Below are 22,860 nucleotides of genomic sequence, written 5' to 3' on the forward strand. Positions count from 1 at the left end.
GTATAATATATTTATAATAAAACCAGTTCAAAGTTTTTTTTTCTCACCACTCTCATGAATCCACAATATGAAGTAAGTGCAGGTGTTTTCTTTACACTACCTACAGGGAATTAGTGTTTCTCTGTATGTGATTGATTCTGGTAATCATTTTCCATTATGCATGTTCACTGAGCTGAGATTTGGATTAGATGGAATAAGACAAATGGGCACTCAGCTGCTAAATTATGCATTGGATTTATTTTAATGAAGCAGTTTTCCTGGGATGATGATTAAAGCCAATTGATTTTTGCAACGCAGTCAGTGGAACTGCCTTGAATTTACTAAGAGAGATGGAGCACTTAGTGAAGCTAGTCCAATTGCTTGCAATATGTTTGCTATTAAATTAAGAGTGGTTTGCAAATATTTTGAATTTATTGATTCAGTGTTATCTTATTTTAAGCAAGTTACTTTAGGTTGGAATTTGTGTAGTCACTCCAAATGTTTGTCACCAATAAAACAATAAATAAAATAGAAAATTATTTGAAGCTATGAGGAATTAAAGAATAAGTTGCCATTTCATTTAAGTCTTGGAGAAAGCTTCACTTTCTTTACAATTCATGAAGCATTGTTTATGATGGCTTGGAGCATGCAAGTTTTATGGCGATCTTCCTGTCTTCTTATTGTTAGGCAGTTCTTCAAGATTGAGGATTATTTACTCCTGAGAGGGTTACCTACAGTCTGGATTTTTGGGTTCTGTGGTGGAATATAGGATCGATGTATGAACAATGGATTCTTTTACAATTGTGGCTGATTTAGTATGTGAGGTGGTTCATTGCTTCCAACAATTAGCAGGACCTCCGTATCCTCCCAGTGCATGGCTTTGAGGTACTGAGCAACAAAGGTATCTTGCCAACCAGAAAATGACATATTTATGTCTACTCTATTTCATGTTAACCAACCCAATCTTTTGTCCACAACAGTAACTATCACCCACATGCTGAGTTTTTATTTTCCACAATAACCTCATGTTATCAAATGCCTGCAGGAAATTTAAATATATCTATTAATTCCATTTGTTCACAACATATTACTTCAAAGTATACTAATAAATCAAGCATGATTTTGCTTTTATAAAAACATGTTTATTTTGTCTGATTACTTTGAAATTTTCGAAGTGTCTTGGCATAATGCCTTTAATAATAGCTCAGTAACATTTTCCTTTCAACAGAAGTTAAGCTTACTGGCCTAATCCACTCACTCACACACACAGAGAGGCCTCCAACCTCGTAATGGACTGTTTCTGGGCCTGAAGTCCTTGGCCCTGGACTCTCAGATTCGCAGACATTGGGACTCCAGCTTCAGACTTTGCTAATATCTGGGTATCTCAGGACACTGATCACAGGCTTGAGCTTCAAGCCTTGACTTCTGGATTTGCATGACCTCTGACCCCAGTGATCTAGGGGGAATCACCAGCCTCATGACTCCTGCCCATACAGACCTCTGACCTGGGATTTGCCAACTTTGGGATCACTGCTCTCCTTAGCGCTTGCTGACCTGACCTCTGGAATTGCTGACCTTCAACTGTGAAGTGCTCGAACCAGGACTCTGAACACTGGCTCCTGCCCAGACTCTACATTTACTGCCCCTAACCTCTAACTCCTCTTCATCCTTGTCGCTAACCCTTAATCTGTCTTCTAATACCCTGCACTGCCCCAAAGCCTTCTCTATGAACCTGAAAACACAACTAAGCCTGAGTCATGACTTCAATGGATGTCGCAGCTCAGTGTCATCATGATTCATATGTTATAATATTTAAAAGATTGTCTTTACAAATATAAACCCTAGATCATGAATGAACACCTCCATAAAGAAACATTCCAAGCACAAATGAAGTAATATTTTGCCACCATTCAGAATGTTGACAGATGACCTGGCAAGTTACAATTACTTAATTGCTGTGCCCAATAATTACCATCTTCGTCAATATGAGGAAAGATAAATGGGATTCTTCTTGTGATTGGCAGGATGTAATGAATAGTGTGTCATTAGGCTCATTGCTGGAGCCTCAACCTTTCACAATTTATATGAATGTATAGGATGGAGGATAAGAGGTACGATTATTAAATTTCCTCACAACACAAAAGTGGGTAGGAGAATAAATTTTGAAGCGGATAAAAGGAAGCTACAAAGTATAAAGCAAGTTATACGAGTGGGTAAATGGAGTATAATGTGAACATTGTCCATCTTGGCAGGAAAAGTAAAAAAAAGCTTTTATACAATTAGTGAAATATTGTCGACATCTGAGATGCAGAGGGATCTGAGTGCCATAGTGCCTGATTTTCAAAGGGTTGATATGCAGGCCCAGCCAGTAATTAGAAAAGCTCACAGAATGTTTTTGTTTATAGGAAGGGGAATTGAAAGTAGGGAGCTAATGCTTCAAGTAATAAAGGGAGATAATGGGAAAAGAAGGATATAAATGAATTTGAAGCAATTCGGAGAGGTTTACTATACCACTATTTCAAAAGGGTGGGTTGTCTTCTGAGGAAAACGTGGACTGGCTAGGTTCATATAATTTTCATGTTTCAAAATATGCTTTATTTTTAAAATATCTCCAAAATATGTTAACACAAAACATTGAAATCAAATGTCTTCATGACAAGTTATGTTATTCCGTTACTTAACAAAAAAAACACATCATCAGTTACTCGCCATTTAGAAACTTTAAGTAAATAGTTCATGGGGTTTTAGCACAAGTTTGTTTGTTTGCAATGGCATAAGACCCTTAAACTGTGGACAATCTGTATCTGCTGGAATTTAGTAGAGGGAGAGTTCAAGGTTTGAATTAAATTTATTATCTAAGTACATATATGTCACCATATACAATCCTGAGATTCATTTTCTTGGGGGCATTCACAGTATATACAAGAAACGCAATAGAATCAATGAAAGACCACACCCAATGGAACAAACAACCAATCATTGTACACATGACAACAAACTGAAAATACAAAAAGCTGTGCTTAGCCTCATAGTCATGTATAAAGCGAGTAGAGCAGGGGGTTAAGCCTTGCGGTGCATCTGTGCTGATGGAGAATGTGGAGGAACCAATGTTGCCAATCCAACCTGACTTGGGTCTACAAGTGAGGAAATTGAGGATCCAGTTGCACCAAGAGGTATTGAGGCCTGGGTCTTGAAGCTTACTGTTTAGTTTTGAGGGGATGATAGTATTGCATCCGGAACTGTAGTCAATGAAGAGCATCCTGATGTATGCATTTTTGCTGTCTAGATGTTCCAAAGTTGAGTTAAGAGCCAATGAAATGGGATCCGCTGTTGTCCTGTTGTGACAGTAGGCAACTTGGAGCAAATTCAAGTCACTGCTCAGGCAGGAATTGAGAAGCGGCTTACTCACAGAGATGTACTGTAAGTGCTACTGGATAATAGTCATTAAGGCAGGTTATCATGTTCTTCTTAGGCACCGGTACAATTGAAGCCTTCTTGAAGCAGTTATGTCCTCAGCCTGTCAAAACAAGAGGTTAAAGATATCTGTGAATACCCTGTGACAATTGTAGTGTATTCATTCAAATCCCCTGGTTAGCCTTTCAATATGGCCTACCCATCGACTCAGAGCAATCCTGTAGCCACGCCTCTGCTTCCCGTGAACACCTCTTTGTTGTCCTTACTTCTGGACCATTGATTTTTTGCTTCTGTCTCTTTGAAGGTAGGAGGAGAACAGTTTTGATTGAAATATATAAGCTCCGAAGGGTTCCCGAAAGGGTGAATGTGAAGAAAATATTTCTTCATGTGGAAAATTAGGCATCAGTTTAAAAATAGGAGTCGTCCACTTAACACAGACATGATGTGAACTTACAGCTCAGGTCATAAGTGGCTTGCCAAAGTAAGTGGAAGAAGAATTTTTAAACATTTTTATGTCAGTGATAGACAGATTCTTTATAAGCTGGGGTTGAAAGTTAACTGTGCTTGAACAAGAATATGGGATTGAGGTTACACTGAGCTCGTCATGATCTTATTAAATAACAGGGCAGTCTTGTGGAGCTAACTAGCCTACATCTACTCCTAAATCATACACCTGTTTCATTGGTAAAGTTGTTGAAGATGGTTGGGGCTGGGACACTGCCGTGCAGAACTCCTGCAGTAACATTCTGGAGACAGAATAATTTTCTTCCAAGAAGCACAATTATTTTTCTTTCATGAGGACTTCTGGTAAGATGGCGATGTGCTCAGATGCAGCAGCTTCTGTGGGACAACCAAAGGTGTTATTGTCTTTTTAAATGTGTTTTTTTACAACCTCAAGACCCTGCTGGACATAAAGAACTTAAAGTACTGCAGGTGTAGCCCCATCAGTGAGTTGCTCATTGGCAGAGAAACTGAAGGAACTGAACTTTGTGTGGTTCGTGATACTACGCATCAGAGAGATGTTCTAGTGTGTGCATGAAGAAAGTATGCAGTCTAATCGTGAGCGATCGTTTTAGTTGTTATTCTTGTGATCGCAAGGCTCTGTTGCACATTGTTAATGTGGAATGCTGCAAGTCCGATTCACAGGTTTATCGGTGAACAGTGGGGTCCACAGTAGGAAAGCTGCATACAGGCAACCAGGAGAGAGGCGCCGGAACTGGTGCGCTCCACTGGAGTGCCAGAGGCGGTGTGGTGCGGTATATATGCTGGAATTGGTGCTGTCCTCCAATATTCACTCAGTGGAAGATGTGATGTATTGTGTTCAACTGCAGACTACTGCAACATTCATGGACCTAGGGATTTGGATTATATTTTTTTGTGTGATATAATATTTTCCTGCTGTCTTATAATGTATATGTTGTGTGTGTCTTGTGCTGTGTATGACTGTTGGTACTGTGTTTTGTACCTTGACCCTGGAGTAACACTGTTTTGTTTGGCTGTATTCATGAGTATTCGTGTATGGTTGAATGAAAGTTCAACTTGAACTTGAACCTGAACTTGAGCTATAGTGCCAACTCTGTTGAGTTTTCCCTTTGATTTACCTTGACTTAATTTTTACTGTACTTTCATAATGTCACACTTTGATATCAAGAACAATAACCTTTGGAATTATGCTCTTTGGATCATGTTTCTGATGTGGTCAGGAGCCTATTGTCAAGGCTGTGATGTGGTCAGGAGCCAAATTGTACTGGTAAGACCCAGACTGGGCTTAGGTGTGTAAATTATTAGTGATTAATTGCTGATGGATGACAGGATTGACATTGCCTGCTACCACTTGTAATGGCAGATGTAATGTAAACTGCACAAATGTAAGGTAATGCTTTGTGTGACTACATGTAAGGCTAAGGTAAATATAATGAATAATGCCTTGGGGATCTTGGTGTACAAGTGCAAGGATCACAGAAGAAGATAGCACAGATAGGCAGAAGACATATGGAGTATGTGCCTTCATTAGCAAGGGTAAGAACATAAGAACAGAGTAGTTATGGAACAAGTTAATACACATAGGTTAGTCCATTACAGGTGTTCCATGGACAGTTCTACTTTTTGCAGGATGGGAATGATGTGATGGTTCTGGAGACAGCACAGAGGAAGTTTACCAGGAAATATTGGATAGGTTGGGTTTGTTTCCCTGGAGTGAAGGAAGCTGAGCTGGTGCGTGATCGGATATACAAAATCATACATAGACTGTATAATTAAAAATAGTAATTCCTAATTCCCATAATTAGTAACTTTTCCCCATTGCTGGGGTGCAGAAAACCAGAGGGCATCAGTTTAAGGTAAAGGGTAAAAGGTTTAGAGGGAATCTGAGGAAGATGGCAATTTGAATCTGGAATGCTTCACCTCAGTGGGTGCTGGAGATGGAGGCTCACCTGAATTGCCAAGAAACGAAAGGCTACTTTCTAGAGGATCATATTAGTGCAGATGGATATTCTGTGATTGGCATTGACAGGTGTAGGCTTTTTCATGTGCTGTATGACTCTGTGACTCTAATTTTTTTCTGGTTTGCAGCCATAACATTACTTGAATAGGGTTGCCTGCCAAGCTGTAGGAATGTTGCTGTTGTAACTTGGACATTAGTAAATCACATGATTTTTCACAATAACTTTATAATTTTAATGTCACAGTTCACAAGAATTGCTCAGTTATTTTTTTCCACATTCTAGATTTAGTTAATTATTTAAATTTATATTCCCCAACTGACACTGTAGGATTCAGATTCATATACAGTAGACTCTGGTTAATTGGGACACATTGGGATCACTACAGTTTGGCCCAATTAAGGGCTGCCCCAATTTGCAGAAGTTTCATGGAAATTCTTGAAACTACCATTTAACTGAGAAATAATTATGTATTTAAATAAAATACAGAACAAATTAGAACATTACCAATACTACTATAGTACAAATGTTAGCCATATGAATACACATGACTGACGCTAGTTAGAAACAGTACGGCAATAGTCTCCTGTCCCAATTAAGCGGAATATTGTCCCAAATAGAGAAAGGGAATCCCGACTTTCTCAATTACTTTTTGTTCTTTGAGTTGTGCTAAGTGCTGTCCCAACAAACCAATGGCCGATTAACCAAAATCCACAGTATTTGGATCAATGCTCCAAAACTCTGGATGCTAATTCAATAGATGAGACACTATTCTATCCTAACATAATAAATAGAATAAACTTAAAAAGAACTGCATTCCTAGTTATTAATAATTCAAGATCAGTTCCTACCTCCATTTTAAGTAAGTAAACGGAACTTGAATTTAGTTCCTGTTAAAAATTTTTTTGCAAAGAATGTTTAATATATTGTATGCTAATTAATTATAAACCACTTTTCTAATTATAGGTTTATTTTGTGTCAGAAAACTGGTAAAAAGCAAATTTTGGTTACTTTAACATTGTGAAGGCCTGATAATGCAGCTAATAAATAAGGGTGTTGGTCCCATACTCTTCTCTTTATACAGTACATGCTTCCATTAGGAGACATTAGAGAGCATAAACTTCATTTCCACAGTTAATGCAGATGACACACAATTGTATGTATATCTCCATTGAGCCTGATGATCACTTTGTGTATGGCTGTAATAAACAAATGGATGCGCAACAATTTTGTAAAACTAAATGAAAATAAAACTGGAATACTTTTGGTTGATCCCAAAGCCAAAAGAGATAAATTTCTGTATAAACTTGAGAACTTGGCTCCCCTTGTGACATCAGAAGTAACTGGCTTGGGTGTTACCTTTGATTCAGATTTAACTTTGAAATCCCAGATAAAGAAAGGGACCAGAGCAGCATCTTTACACTTGAGAAACATTGCAAAGAAATGGTTGTTCCTGTCATGTAATGATGCTGAAAAATACCTACAGCGTAACAGTAAAGGTGTGAACCAGGGCATTACAACGAATTCACGTCTTTATATTAAATAGATTAGATAACTGCAATGCACTTTGTACGGACCTTCCAAAGCAATCTATTGACAATATTCAACTCATCCAGAATGCTGCTGCTAGACTTTTAACCAAACCCAGGATGAGGGAACATACCACTCCAGTACTTGCTACTCTGCATTGGCTTCTTGTATCTTTTAGAATTGATTTTAAGGTCCTTGTTTTAAAGCTCTTAATGGTTTGGTACATCAATCCAGCTTAAGCTCTCAGATCTTCTTCCTCCAGTACCTTAAATTTAAACAATCTCCCTCAAAAGATAATTGGCAGGTCAGCTTTTTAGAACTATGCTCCTAAACTGTGGAATTCAATACCTAAAATTATAATGGGTGTAGACTCAGTTGACACTTTTAAATGCCAGCTCAAAATCTATTTATTTAACTTTGCTTTTAATTAACATCTTTTTGTCTTTTATTTACATATTTATTTTTATTTTTATTTTTCATTTTATTTTCAAATTTGTACTTTTATCCCATTGTATAGTACTTTGAATTAGATCATTTATATGAAAAGTGCTCTATTAAGTTATCTTTATTAAGAAGACATAGAAATTGACAATCCTCTTACTGTTTATATTTTATTCAAACAATCTTTGCCTTATATAATAAATTTCCCAAATCAATTCCAGTGTCTTTGTTTTTGGCATAATTTGTATATTCATATCATAAATTTTCTTCTGTTATGTAGTAAACTAATCCATTGAGACCCATTTCACTGAACAATTACATCATTACTAAATTTATTGCTCAAATGATTGATTTGTCGCTGATTTGTAATGTTGGAAAACTAATTTGAAAACACAAAAATGCATCCAATTGGAAAATAATTGAATATTTTAATTGAAAAATTATACACTAGAAACTGTATGCATAAAATCTCTTGGGTTAATTCATTTGGATTTATAAACTGATTTTCAGTTTTCTGATCTTTATTTTATGCAGCATATCTCAAAGCCTTGCACCAGCTTATGTTATGGTTGCTGCTCAGCTTTCATTTGGAAATGTACAAATCCTGCAGAATTGTCATCATGTTCATATTGTTTGTGTATTCTTAATTTATTAATCGTTCTTTTCCAGCACTAAATAGAATCAACTTTCATCAGTCTATTGATCTTGATCAAGGAGCAGATTTAACAAATTGCTAATTACATAAACTCACAGTTTGTGGTCATCAAATGTTCTGCATGTTTGAAAACCTCAATATTTGAAATTATACATTATTTTAGTCCTTCAATAGCATTTTTGAAGTGAATAAAGACAGCAAAATCAACAGTTTTATCCAAGAAGTTTATAATCAATTGCTTCTGAGTCGTTGAAACTTCAGCACTAACTCAAAATAGATGAAAGTGAATTGGCAGTCCATTTAACATCTCATTTGATTTTTTAATCTATAGAAGTCAAATGACTGTAAAATTATGTCCCAAAGTGCATTAATCCATTTTGTGTTAATACTGTACACTAATTCTACACCAGTTTGAACTGTTTATTCCCTTACAAGGATAATTTGGTTATATTCCAGATAAACGATAGGGTTAGTCCTACTCATATTGAAATTAGGCTATATGATTTTATCCCATTTTACATTACTTTATTTGACACTCTCAGGTCTCCAGCTTGTTCTCTGTTCTCACTGAGTGAGAGAAAAGCAACTAACTTTTGCCAGAGACTCGTAGACTAGCTAATAAAAAGCGCCAAAGGAGAAAATTATGAGAGTTTTTGAATTCTTCTTTGTGGGGTAGTGAGCCCTTGGTTAGGTTACTAACTTCGGAGAACAGTAACTAATGTTTTAAATGATAAAGGAGCCCTTCACTACCCATAGAGAAAGAACTCAGAAGCTCTCATAATTTTCTCCCATAGTCTTTTTATTACCTATTCTGAGTTTTTTGTTTTTCTGTCTCTTAAGAGAACAGAAAAGAAGTGGTAGTCTGGCAGAGCAGTCTAAGGCCCTAGATTAAAGCTCTAGTCCCCACTGATGTTGCCAGTGTTCTCCACTGTCATCATGTGTATTCCTATTCTGTCACGGCTTTGTGAGGGGCAGGTCATGTCTCACGAGCCTGATTGACTTATTCAAGGAAGTGACAGAACATATTAATGAAATCAGAGAGGTTTATGTAGTGTGTATGGACTTTAATAAGGCCTTTGACAAGGTTCCCTGTGATAGATTCATTTAGACAATTAGGAAGCGTGTGGTCTAGAGAAACCAGGCTGCGTGAATTTGGAATGAGCTAGGTCACAGAAGGAGGAGGGTGGTGGTAGATGAAGAGTGTTCTGCCTGGTGGTCCAGAACTAGTGGTGTTCCACAGGGATCTGTTTTGGGACCCCTGCTCTTGTGAATTTTATGAATGACTTGCGTGAGGACATGGAATGGTGAGTTAGTAAGTTTGCAGATGACTCGAAGGTTGGTGGTGTTTGGATAGTGTAGAAATTTGTCATAGGTTACAACGGGACTTTGATAGGATGCAGAGCTGGGCTTAGAAGTGGCAGATGTAATTCAATCTGGAGAAGATTTAAGTTAATACAGGTGTATGGTGTGTTAGCCTTCAACTCTGGTTAGTCCAACTAAGAATAATTCGTTCAAGTATGGTTGCCTCATATAAAAAATGTGGAAACTTCAGAGAGGATGCAGAGGAGATTTATTTACTTGCCTGGATTAGAGAGCATATCTTATGAAGATACACTGAGCTAGCTAGGGCTTTTGTCTTCGGAGCGAAGAAGGATGAGAGGTGACTTAATGGAGTTGTCTAAGATGATATGAGGTATAAATAGGGTTGTCAGCCAGCACCTTTTTACCAGAGTGGCAATGGATAATACAAAAGGACATTATCTAAGGTAATTGGAGGAAAGTATAAAGGGATGTCAGAGGTAAGTTTTTACACAAAGTTGGTGAGTATGTGGAATTCCCTGCCAGGGTTGGTGGTAGAGACAGATAACATTAAGGACATTTAAGTGACTCTTAGTTAAGCACATTGATGAAGGAAAAATGGAGGGCTATAAGGAAGAGAAGAGTTAAACTGAGCTTAGAGTAGGTTAAAAGGTTGGCACAATGTTGTGAATTGAAGGTCCTGTGCTGTGCTGTACTGCTCTATGTTCTATCTTGTAAGGAGGCGATCTAAAAATGTCAAAAAAAAACTTATAGATAATTTAATTTGGGCAAGCTATGTAAACACATAGAACATAGAATGAAGGAGAAAGGGGAAACCACATATAGTAATTATAGTTAGATGACGTGGAGGAAGAAGGAAGCTCGTACTGAGCATACAAATCAGATTGAAGCAGTTCAATCAAGTTATCTCTTTCTGTGTTGCATGATCCCTGTAATTTTATGTAATTTAGCAACTTTTACAAAAGCAGTTTAATCAGTAACTACTTTATTATTTTGGAACTAAAAATTCCATGGGGTATTTTATACGACAGAACACTTCTATAGCAACCGTTCTGCCTATTGAAATTATATGTGTGTAATTTTAATGATGTGTGCATAAATCACTTCAGCTCTGCGTTATATTCCAAGATCACGAAGGGGAAAACTTAGATTATGAATCAAACCACAGAATATATCAGCCAATTTTACACTTCTTTAAAATTTTGATTAAATTAATAATTTTGAAATGAACAATGTTATTGATGTTGAAAAGAGAAGTTATGCATTGCTTTTGGGCTAATGAAAATACAGGGATTTCATAAAAATCCCAGGAAATACTTTTCAAAAATGGTGGTGCTTTTAAAGTCTGATATTAATAATATTCCTGTATTTTGCTTTACAATATATTTGCCACATTGAAGTTATTCATAATTCGAAGTTGTTGTTGGTGTATATTAATTAATGATGAGTTCTGTATAATGTTTTGCTAAAGTTGCAAATATTTTTGTTTACAGATGTCTTCTAGCATCTCCATGGATAAAACAGCATATATGCAAACACTGAGATGGGCTGTTTGGAATCCATTCATGGGACCCAGCACTTCTGATATAACAATACCACTTCAGGGTGGCCCTTCACCTAACCCAAGCAATTTGCTGGTTTACAAAACTCCCTCCACAGAGATGAGTTCAGATGAGGTAGGTGCTGTCTGGTCTGTACTATAAAGTTACCTATCCTGATTGTCCTTTGTAATCATCAACCTGCTGTGTGCTTGAGAGCTCGCACTTACATCAATTCTTGAGTTATCTTCGGAATTCTGAACTACAGATCACAGATCTGTACTGTCATAGCTGTTTTCTTACGACCTCAGCGATGCTGTTTGGAGATCTACTAATTTAAAATAGGTAGTGAAAGTATGATATGCAGTTTTTAAATAAATTTTAATTTTCTGAACAATAATGTCCCCTTGTCCTATATTTAAGCAGTCAACACTAAAGGATAGAACAACTTGTATTCTTGCACCACATTTCATGGCCTCAGGATATTCTGAAATGTTTTATGACATGTGAAGTACATTTAAAGTGGAGTCACTGTTGTAAGATAAGGAATTCAACAAATCATCTGCCTACTGCAGGAACTTGAGTTAGTTCAATAGTTCAGTTGTTCCATTTAATATCAGAGAATGTATATGATATACAACCTAAAATTCTTACTCTATGCAGACATCCTTGAAACAGAATAAAATCCCCCAAAGAATGACAGAAGGACCTAAGAACTCCAAAGCCTCTCGCCCTCCACGTACAAGCGGCAGCAAGCAGCATCAACCCTCACCCCCTTCCCCTCCCTCAAATTATTCTAGCGTAAAGCATCAGCATTCCCACCACCAACTATGCAAGAGTCTATGAAATACTAACTTCATTCCAGTATTTCGATATTCCACAGGCTCTCTCTCTCTCTCACTAACAAGGGAGAGACAGATATTCCTTCCACAGCGACAGGGAGACAACAGTCACTATTTTGATGTTCCAGTCAGTCTGAAGCATCCTTTTTTATTTCGAGTTCCCCAACTCGAGAATTGCCAAATCAATTGCCATGTGCTGAGCCTACCAACAGCCATTCTCACTGTCTTTGATGTTGCAGTCCCCACTACGCTTCAGTACGTGACACCGACGAGAATTTGTCTGCACAGGGCATGCAGGCCCTGAAGTCGCCCGACTTCAGGCCAAACCTGGACACATCGAAACACAGCCAGTCAGCGAGCTCTAAGAATGGGAACACGCGCCGTGCAGAACTGCAGTTTTTGAGTGCCACTGCAGGTCAAAGATTCCGAAAGAATCCCAGCCACCCTGAAAAGGAAAGCAGGGACATTAGAATAGGAAATATTCAATTGTTTCACCAATGAGCTGGGAGAAGTTGCTGTTTGGTGCCACCTTTAGCTCCGACCACTCCTATAGTGATATTTTAGTAATATTGATTGAGAGACACGGATTAGCAAGATCCTTGGGAGAACTCCCCTTTTCTCTTTTTTTAGTATTCATTTTATTATCCACATATGTCACTGCCTTCAGTAATAGAGGAAGAAAACTAGAAAATATGATACTAGATCTAGTTGGGAACACATTTGAAATTTGTCTAAACAACTCTCAGAGGCAGTAATAATAAGATAATAATAAGATGACCAGTTTAGATTAGATAGGCAGTAATAACCCTGCTGAAGGGTCTCGGCCCGAAACATCGACTGTACTCTTTTCCATTGATGCTGCCTGGCCTGCTGAGTTCCTCCTACGTTTTGTGTGTATTGCTTGGATTTCCAGCATCTGCAGATTTTCTCTTCTTAATAATAATAGGATAACCAGTTCAGTAATTGCGATTGAGCAATGAGTAATAATCATAGAATCATACAGCACAGAAACAGGCCTTTCAGCCTTTGTCCATTCAAACAAAGGTGTCTTCTCCTGAGTGTTTCCATTTATTTGCATTTAGTCCATAGCCCTCTAAATCTTTCTGATTCATGTACTCTGTTCAAATATCTTTTAAACATTGTAGTTGTATCCCCCTCTACCACTTCCTATGGCAGTTTATTCCAAATACCCACCACTCTCTGTATAAAAAAAACTTGATCATCAGGTCTCCTTATGTCCGCAAGATCCTTAACAGTATGCCCTTTTTCTCCTTTTTAGAATTTATGCTATTCTTTGGCGTAAGTGCCTGGCTTTAGCAATAGAAGCCTGATCTTGATGTCAACCCAACTCAACACGCAAATGTTTTCAAGAAAGTTCAGGCCATCAGAACTTTGGATATTGCTATTTGCTAGACTGGGAGACCTGACACCTTGATGAGCAGTCTCACTATTTTTAAATTATTGAATGTTGTTGGACCAGGAATCAGATCTGGAACAGGTAGAATTAAAATAGGGGTGAGACTAACAGATTCAGTTGTGAAGGTTGAATGCAGAATTTACGTTCGTGTATACTGCCCCAACCAGATGACCAGCACATAATCTCCAGAAAGTTCACCCACATTGTACAACTGTGACACTCCTTCTTGGTTTCTACTTCTACAAATTATTACGTCTGTTTCCAGTTTAGTGTCAAAGGCTGTTCCATTCCCTTGGAATCAGCTGTTTATTTATGTTTTTTAAACTTTATTTAAGGGGGTGGAAATAGGAGATCTCAGTTGCCAATAATGTGGGTTACCTGATAATGAGCCTTAAGTCTCAAAAAATGTTCAGAGATCTGATTCCTGATCTATTACCATTAAGTCACTTTTGAAAGGAAAGCCAATGTTGGTACTGGAGAAGGTGACTGTGTCCTAGGTAATAAAAGGAAAATGCCTTAACTTTGCCAAATCTTGAAAGAATTTTATATCAGATACAGATCAGGCTCTGCTGTTGCTGCCCTTCATACTGATCAGTGTAACGTTGTCTAGATGTCCATGTGCAGAAAACTCCGAAGAGAGGATATTAGATAGCTGCTGTTACTTAAGCAAATTATATTGAAACAGTTCAGTTACCTGGTATGCTAATAAGACAGACATGGGGAGTCACGAATTATTAATAAATGGGGGTCAGATACTTGTATGAAGTTTCTGTTCTTGGAGTATAAAATTGCGGTCATGACTCGTTGGTCAACCCAAACAGCATAGGTACTTTAAAATACAGAAGCTAAGTGTATGGATGAAAAGGAAGAAGCTAGGAAGATGTGATAGACAGAGATGAAGCAGCCTGGAAAGAGCTTTGTATGGTACATAAACACCTGTGTGAACTCATTGGGCTCTACCATCTGTTTCTGTGCTGTCAATTCTGTCTCGTTCTCCAGCATATGTTGCAATCTTTGGCAACTGTGGGAAGAAAACCTGGAAGAAAAGTGTGATAAGAGCCTTGGGCTGGAACAGATTTGGATGTGCACCTATTGCTGTAACAAATGGCTACTTTTTCTACTGAGTGTGAAACCAGATTAATATCTGGGAATACTGTTCCACTTGAAGAAGTTGTTTGAACAAAATGGAAACTTTTGCTTTTACCAAGAAAGGTTTAAGAAGTCAGTGGTGCACTTCGCTAACTCAGCAACAAAACTAATGTCATCAGCCACTTTTAACTTGGCAAGAATGTTCATTTTCTAAAGAATTTACAACAGATTGTATTATTGTTAAATCTGTGCCACATAATGATATCCTGCTGTCCTTATTTATCTAGAATGTGTAAATTTCTTATATCCTTAAATTTCTATCAAAGGCATTAAGATAATGATCTGGCAATTTTCTCATGCAGTGTAATACTTTTGTGTGCTGTTCACTGGAATTTAATCTGAAACCCAATTGCTAAATGTCACCAGACTCTTAATGATAGGCTTGTGTGATTTGCCAGGTTGGTGCCTTGCATCTTTTGTTATACTTGCGTAAAGTTAATTTAAGGCAAGGAAATTGCATGGATCACTCATACAGAAACGATTCTTGCCTTCAGTCGAGGTTCAGTTCTTAAACTATTATCTTGTCTGAGAAATTAACTTTCCTTGGCTTGAAATCTTAATGTGGATTCTCACTTGCCTGCTGTATTCTGATCTCCCACTTGCTGGTATTGCTTGGCCAACCCATTGCTTACCTGTGTTTCACCCACCATACAATAAAAATCACACCCTTGACAGTAACCTCTCACCCACCGCATTACCAATATGATTCACTCAGAAATCTCACTCTGCTTGGTATGGTTATAACTTGGCTGTAGGCTCAATAGAAATGTTTTAATGGAAAAATCAGTTTATCAACATTCTGAAAAGTTGGTAATTGGGTTTTTCGCTCATGATGATACTTATAAATCTTGTTGGCTGCACACCTGAGAGACCTAGAACAGAACACAGATGATCAAATTGTAATAGCATACTGTGGTGTTTGTGTGAAAAGCATCTTCTGTGCTTCCTTTCAGCTCACATCCTGATTTAAAAGTCCATCACAGAGACCTTTAGTTTTCCTCAGCATGCTGGGGTTGAATGTTAAAACAATATTTTGTTGATTTACCATGAGTTAAATTGTCTATTATTATCAATAAAGTTTATTTTTGAAATAAAATTACTTACTTTAGGAGTTCCAAGCAAGCCTTTAAAACCTTCATACACCACTAAGTCCATCACTTCTTAACACACACAAAATGCTGGAGGAACTCAGCAGGTCAGACAGCATCTATGGAAAGGAATTTTGGGTCGAGACGATTTAGTGTGTGTTGCCTTCATCTAGCATCTGCAGGTTTCCTCGTGCTTATGGGTCCATCACTCCTTTCCTGCCACACTTTATGATGAAACTGATCCTGATAATGATAAAATATTGCTGCCACTGGAGGCATGTAAATTGGTGTTGGACCGACTACACAGTCTCAGATAAAAATATATTTTAGGGTGCTAAAAGAATTTATAGAGTCTTGTTTCTAATCATACCACTATAATGTATAACCAAAAGATTTGTCCCACCTGGTGGCTTGGCTTTACCCCATATCAGCAAAACAAATTCTCAGATCATTATCTCAGTATACTTCATGAGTTCTTCCCATGAGCAAGTTAACTGACTGTAAAATATTCTTGAGTCATTTTGGGCAACACATAGATGGATGTTAAAAGAAAATGATTATTTTCCAATTCTGTTGGGTGATATGGAAATGAGTGGAGTGAACTTGTAGCATCAGTTGGCATTGTAGAATGATAGGAAATGACTTTATTCGGATAGGTCAATTTTATTGTGATAGGATGAAAATCTGGACAACAGTATCTAAGCAGATTAAGTTCAACAGCAATTGCAAAGTTCAGCTCTAGCCACTATAACATAGCTCACTTGTTTGGCATTTAATGCCTCCCCCCTATCCATACCCCTACCCCTTAAACGTTTCCCATTTTCATCACTGGTGCACCATGATATGCATGCAGCAACTTCCTTAGGCTTCTTTCAGCAGTATCCCTCAAACCTATGACCTGTGCCATACAGAAGTGTTAAGCACAAATAAACGACACTACCTCCAAGTTGCACATCATTCTAACTTATACACATCTCTATTCTTCCATTGTATCTGTGCAAAATCCTGAAGCTCACCACCTAACGCACTGTGGGACTGTCTTTAGAGGAACCAATATAACTCATAACACTATCTTCAGATCAATTAAAAAAAGGCAATCAATTTTATAAATGCGGGGCTTGTGTAAATGTAAAGTAAATCTCAGAAAATTAATTCTTCATTTTTAGGTGAAACAGGTGGAATCAGGTACTATCACCTTTCACTTTTCATGCCGTGGTGATAGGCGTGCGAGCCTTGGTTCTGAACAACCAGCAAGTATGCCTGAGAAAAAATCCCAGATGTCTTCAGCATCCTGTAAGTTACTTGCTAAATGCTTTAGAAGGAATTTTCTTAGGAGCATTTTGAAAAATTAGTTGTGTGTGTGCATGCTTGTAGCACAAGTTATGCAACATGTGCAATAATTTTTTCTAACCTTACATTTCAAAATATTGTATTGTTTCAAATCTTAATCGGGAACAGGAAAATGAAATGCCTGTATCTTTTCATCATAAAATTTATTCTTCCATAATGTACCTTCCTGTGCTTCATATCAAATATTTTTGATGATAATCTTGTTATATATCTTGGCATGTTTTCATGCACCAGATATTTTGTACTAATACAGGTTGATACGAAATGCAGCAATAAAAAATGTCAGGGTGGCAGTTGATGAAAAGTTCAGCACCGGCATTTTGTACAAATAAAGTGGAATTAAGATTTTAATTTCTTAGGCCAAATAATTTTCTGCTGGAAAATCATCCCTGAGGAGTACATCAAATTTCAAGAAGACATTAAGAAACTTGCAGAAAGTGAGTGTGCAGTAGATTTCCAGTCATCCTCTATCCAATTATTCAGAATTCCTGAGGGTGCAATGTCTGGCTGACTAGGTGATGATTCTTGCACTCCCTTCCCACTTACTGGAGACTTGTTTCCTGTGCTCCCTCTAAAGCAGGGTCCCCAACCTGGGGTTCAGGAACCCCTCGGTTAAAGGTAGCAGTCCATGGCATAAGAGAAGTTGGGAACCCCTGCTCTAAAGTTATCCAGTTCACTGAAAAATGTATTGGAGTGCTATGTAATCTGCCTATCCGACACCATCAGCGTCCTGGGCTTACAGTGCTGAAATGGCTAACACGAGAGGGCACAGTTTTAAGGTGCTTGGAAGTAGGTACAGAGGAGATATCACAGCTGAAGGGCCTGTATTGTGTTGTAGGTTTTCTATGTCCTATACTAGATTATTGAAGAGCTGGCAAATGGGTATCCACATGGATAATCATATGATGTAAGATGTCTTTATAAGAAAATTAGGGAGGCATCAGTGACTTGCAAAATGACTTTGGCACCTGGAAATACAAAATTATAAATAACTCAGATTATAGCATAGGTATTAAGACATGAACTAAAACAAACCAAGGATTAACATGAGTTTTGGAGAGGGATCATTGAGAACTAGGTAAGTTATACAAAAATTTATGATTGCATTGTGTAGAATTTTGGTTGCCATACTATACATGGGAGATAGAAGCAGTGCAAAAAAATACTCTAAGGATGTTATCAAATCTGCGAGGTTATACCTATCAGCAGAGGGCAATAAACGAAAATGCAGGTGCCTTCAAAATTGTGATTGATTTTGCTGAGAACTGTTTTGAACCACAAACTGTGCACAAAAATCAATCCATCCCCTGTGCTGGTTTAGAAGGTGAATATATTCCATTTTATGTTTTTTGGCTCATGTCCACTTATGGAATTAATGTGCTTTTCTGTCTGGTGAAGACAGGTTCATTGTGATCTACAGTGCAAATTGTGATAACTAGAATTCTTCCACTAATATTAAATTTAGGCACATTGTGGAAGTATTTGGGAAAGGGTTAATTACCTCCAGAATATGGGAATGAAAAAGCCTCGTCAATACTTGGAGTATTGTCAACAGTTTTGGACCCCATATCTCAGAAAGGACATGTTGTCATTGGAGAGAGTTCAGAGGAGGTTCACGAGGATGATTCTGGGAATGAAGAAGTTAGCATATGAGAAGTGTTTGGCAGCTTTGGGCCTGTACTCACTGGAATTTAGCAGAATGTGGCGGGGGGGGGAATTTTATTGAAACCTACTGATTGTTGGAAGGACGATAGGGTGGATGTGGAGAGGATATTTCCTATGGTGGGGGTATACAGAACTAGAGGGCACAGCCTCAGAATTGAGGAGCGACCTTTTGGAATGGAGGTAAGGAGGAATTTTTTTAGCCAGAGAGTAGTGAATCTGTGGAATTCTCTGCCACAGACTGCTGTGGAGGCCATGTCTTTGTGTATATTTAAGACGGAAGTTAATCATTTCTGGATCAGTCAGAGCATCAATGGATGCAGCGAGAAGGTAGGTGTATGAGGCTGAGTGCGATCCGGAATCAGCCATGATGCAACGGCGGAGAAGTTTTGATGGACTGAATGGTCTAATTCTGCTCCTATATCTTCTGGTCTAATGCACAGGAAAACCAATGTGTTGATTAGGTTTCAATGAATGACACTGTTATGCATGATTCACCAATGGTATGAAACATCCTATATGACTGAACATGTTTCTTTTATATTTAGTGAGAAAAACCTCAGAATCTTCTGGACCTCAACAAGGGTCAGGGGTGAGTGATCTTAATGGCTATTTGAAGCCTTGTATTTCCTCCATCTCCAAGTAATATTTAAGTCACAAAAATACAGAATCTCAGATTTTTAAACTCTCCGTGACCAGCAGCATTCTCAGGCAAAGCAACCGACACACGCCAGTGACATTGGTAGCCGCTCCACTCAGTAGATGGTCTTTGGTTGACTCCACTTTTTGAGGGTTAGTGCCAGAATCACAGAAGAGAGCAAGAAAGTGGAGGATGGACAATCACTCCTTTGTATTCTTTATTCTACTGCCTCTTTGCATCAGACATTGGGACATCTTGCAGCCCTGTTCCACTCATGTATAATATCTGGATTTTAATCCTACCGTTGAATAATATTCCTGTTAGTTTCACAGCAGTCTGTATCCTGATTTAGGATGATTCATTAAATTGTGAAGTTGTTGACTCCAAAATAGTACAGTAGGAAGTACTTATGTTTCCTCACCACCTGAGTAATGGTTGGAAGGACTAATATGCTTGTTAACATATTTGTATTTTCATGTGTTTAAGAGAAACCTGACCTACCTGAAGGAATATAATGGGTGTTGTGCTGTACAACAAAAGTTATCAATATAAAGAGCATCGAGGTCAGAAGTAAACATGGATGACGGAATTGATGGCTTTGTGGCCACGTTTGTGGACGATACGGAGGGACAGGTGGTGTTGAGGAAGCAGAGAGACCACAGAAGGACTGATTCCCACCCTCTGAATCCCACACTAGAGATTCTGCAAAACAGCCGCCGGCTACCGAAAACATAGATTAGGAGAATGGGCAAAGAAATAACAGATGGAATGCCGTGTCAGAAAGTGTATGGTCATGTACTTTGGTAGAAGAAGTAAAGGCGTAGACTATTTTCTAAATGGAGAGAAAATTTAAAAACACTTGAGGTGCAAGGGGATTTAATAGTCCACGTGCAGGATTCCCTAAAAGTTAACTTGCAGGTTGAGTCAGCGGTGAGGAAAGCAAATACAATGTTAGCGTTCATTTTGAGAGGATTAGAATATATCATTTATTGATATTGCTCTTCATCCTTTAATGCTCTTAAATGAGAAAGCATAATCTCAGACTTCACTTTCCATCCTCTTGTGAACTCGTTTTTTTGTTCCACAAACATATAAACTATACTCATGGCATCTAATAGTACAGAAGTCACACCTGGCTCTGTTTTCAGTTGGTGTACACATATATGAACTTCCAACAAGGACTTTGAATCCCACACTAGAGATTCTGCAAAACAGTTGGCATACATTTGTTATATACAAGAGGTCAGTCCTCGTGCCTCATGAGAACAGTTATGTTAATTTGAAAGGTCCAAAATTAAGAACAATGAAGACAAGGTGCCAGAATTAGTTCATCCTTGCACAGTGATCTTAATGTTCCAATTGAGTGACTTCACATCTTTGCCTTGTGTGCTTGAAGGTCAATTCCATGCACAAAAAATAGCCTGTGTGAAGGAGCATTCATTAATATTGGTCGTAAAGGGTTAAGCTATCCCTGTCTTCTAATTCTGTGTGTAAGGTCCTATTTATTGTTTTTTAAATCGTGGACTCTGATCCATTTGCAGGTTTGACTATGAATCCTAATAAAGAGTGCAAAAATAAATTTTAAAAGATTCCTAATAAAATTTTGGGCCTAATGTGATGGGTCTAAGATTACAGTTATACTATATTTTGCTGAGAATCCATTTAATAGAAAATGTTATGGACACTGGACTTCAGAAAGGATATTTTGGCCTTGGGAGGTTACGGTGCTGAACTTATCAGCATGGGTGAACTGAAATTGATAGATTTTTAATAAACAAATTCCCAGTAGTTAGGGAACTAAGGTACTTCAGAAAATTAAAATATTGGTCTCATGTGAACTGATTGAATTGCCTTTTCCTGTTCACACCTTCCTTCCTTTATCCTTTTTAATTATTGCTTTTCGTGTGTAACCATATCAGAAGTTTTTTGATAGATCATTGTGGTTGTATTGTAAGTTTTGTAAAATAGAGATTAGTAAAGCAGAATGTTCTTCTGAACTCATTCTGACTGTTGATGACTCAATTTATGTTCAATTCTAATCGTCTGGATTATTTACATGGAACAGAAATGAGACTACTCATTGGCAAGTTGCCTACAATTGGGCAGGGGGGTTAATCCCCTTTTTCAGTGATTGGGCTTTTTCCAATGATCCATTCACGGACAATTGATTCTTTCATAATGATAGCTAGTGATTGTAGATTTCTTCCAAGTTTCCTCATCATTTTGAGATAATGTCATCTGTCCTCAAGAATTTAATTATTTTCACCCTGTTTAAAATTTTTCCCCCATTTATGATGAAATCATTATCATTGCTTCTGATTTCTTTATCTGGTGATTCAAATATTCCCTCATCAATTGTCAGGGGAAATGTTAATTCTGCGTTCTGCACTTCCGCACTTGCAAGTCTGCTTGTAGCTTTTACTGATTTTCTCCCCTTCCTTGACTGGCAGCTATACGATGGAAAGAGAGACTTCTGATGATGATTTAGATCCTGCTTGAATATTATTTTGATCAGTTGTGACATTAAGTATGATGGCCCTGGGAAGGCCTAAGAAATGAAAAGCTGCAGAGTGACAACAGAATAAAAAGATTCTAGATTTGATTACTAGTCTGTGCTGAATGAGCTGAATTTGGCTAGGAAACAATTGGAGTGCAACAGTTTGTTACCCATTGCTGCTCATTGTTTGGAAGAACAGAAACAAGCTAATCTACAAGGCAAATGGAGAGTGTTTTCTTGAATCTGGAGCTAAGTTACTCCAGCCTTGGTTATTGAGACATAGTATAATTGCAAATGCACAGCTTTAACGACAGCTTCATACCATCGTCAATGTGTTCATTGAAGTGTTCAGGAGAATAAGCCTTTCAAAGATGATGAAAGGCAGCTTTGAAGTCAGCACAGCCATTAACTGTCTATGGAAATAAGTATTTGAAAATTATGACCTCAGATCCAGTACAAAGCTTACGGTCTCTCGAGCAATGCTTGTTTCCAGTATCTTTCTGAGGATCAGACAATCTACATCAGGAAGTTCAAAGCATTGGATGTATCATTGACACTGGATGAACAAAATCTTTTAAATTCACTGGCAGGATAAGCAAGACAACATCAATGTCTTTTCTCCACCAGCATTACCAGCATTAAGAATTTGACATACTCAGCTGAGCCTGATAGGCAGAGCATGATACTTGCGTGCTCAGCGCTGGACTTCCAAAACAACAAATCTGCTCTGAGCTCCATCTTGGCAAGATGTTATCAGGAAGATTGAGCAAACCATTGAAAGATATTCTCAGTCTCCTTAACAAAGGTGTAACATTCCCACCAAAACATGGAAATTCCTGACTCTGGAGAGTCAAGACAAATTTATTGCCATGTGTACAAGTACAGTAGAGTACAGTA

At 37.9% G+C, this 22,860-nt stretch overlaps 1 protein-coding gene across 2 annotated transcripts in view; it reads left to right on the forward strand.

Annotated features, from left to right (window-relative positions):
• nphp4 (nephronophthisis 4) overlaps window positions 1-22,860 on the forward strand; it is a 427,697-nt gene that overhangs the window by 251,553 nt on the left and 153,284 nt on the right. For both annotated transcript variants that reach the window (XM_063033463.1, XM_063033464.1), the window contains 3 exons: window positions 11,274-11,456; window positions 16,981-17,107; window positions 19,375-19,418. In XM_063033463.1, the coding sequence (XP_062889533.1) occupies window positions 11,274-11,456; window positions 16,981-17,107; window positions 19,375-19,418 (354 nt within the window). The remainder of the gene's footprint in view (window positions 1-11,273; window positions 11,457-16,980; window positions 17,108-19,374; window positions 19,419-22,860) is intronic.

This window comes from Mobula hypostoma, chromosome 25, assembly GCF_963921235.1.
Source record: "Mobula hypostoma chromosome 25, sMobHyp1.1, whole genome shotgun sequence".
Taxonomy (NCBI): domain Eukaryota; kingdom Metazoa; phylum Chordata; class Chondrichthyes; order Myliobatiformes; family Myliobatidae; genus Mobula; species Mobula hypostoma.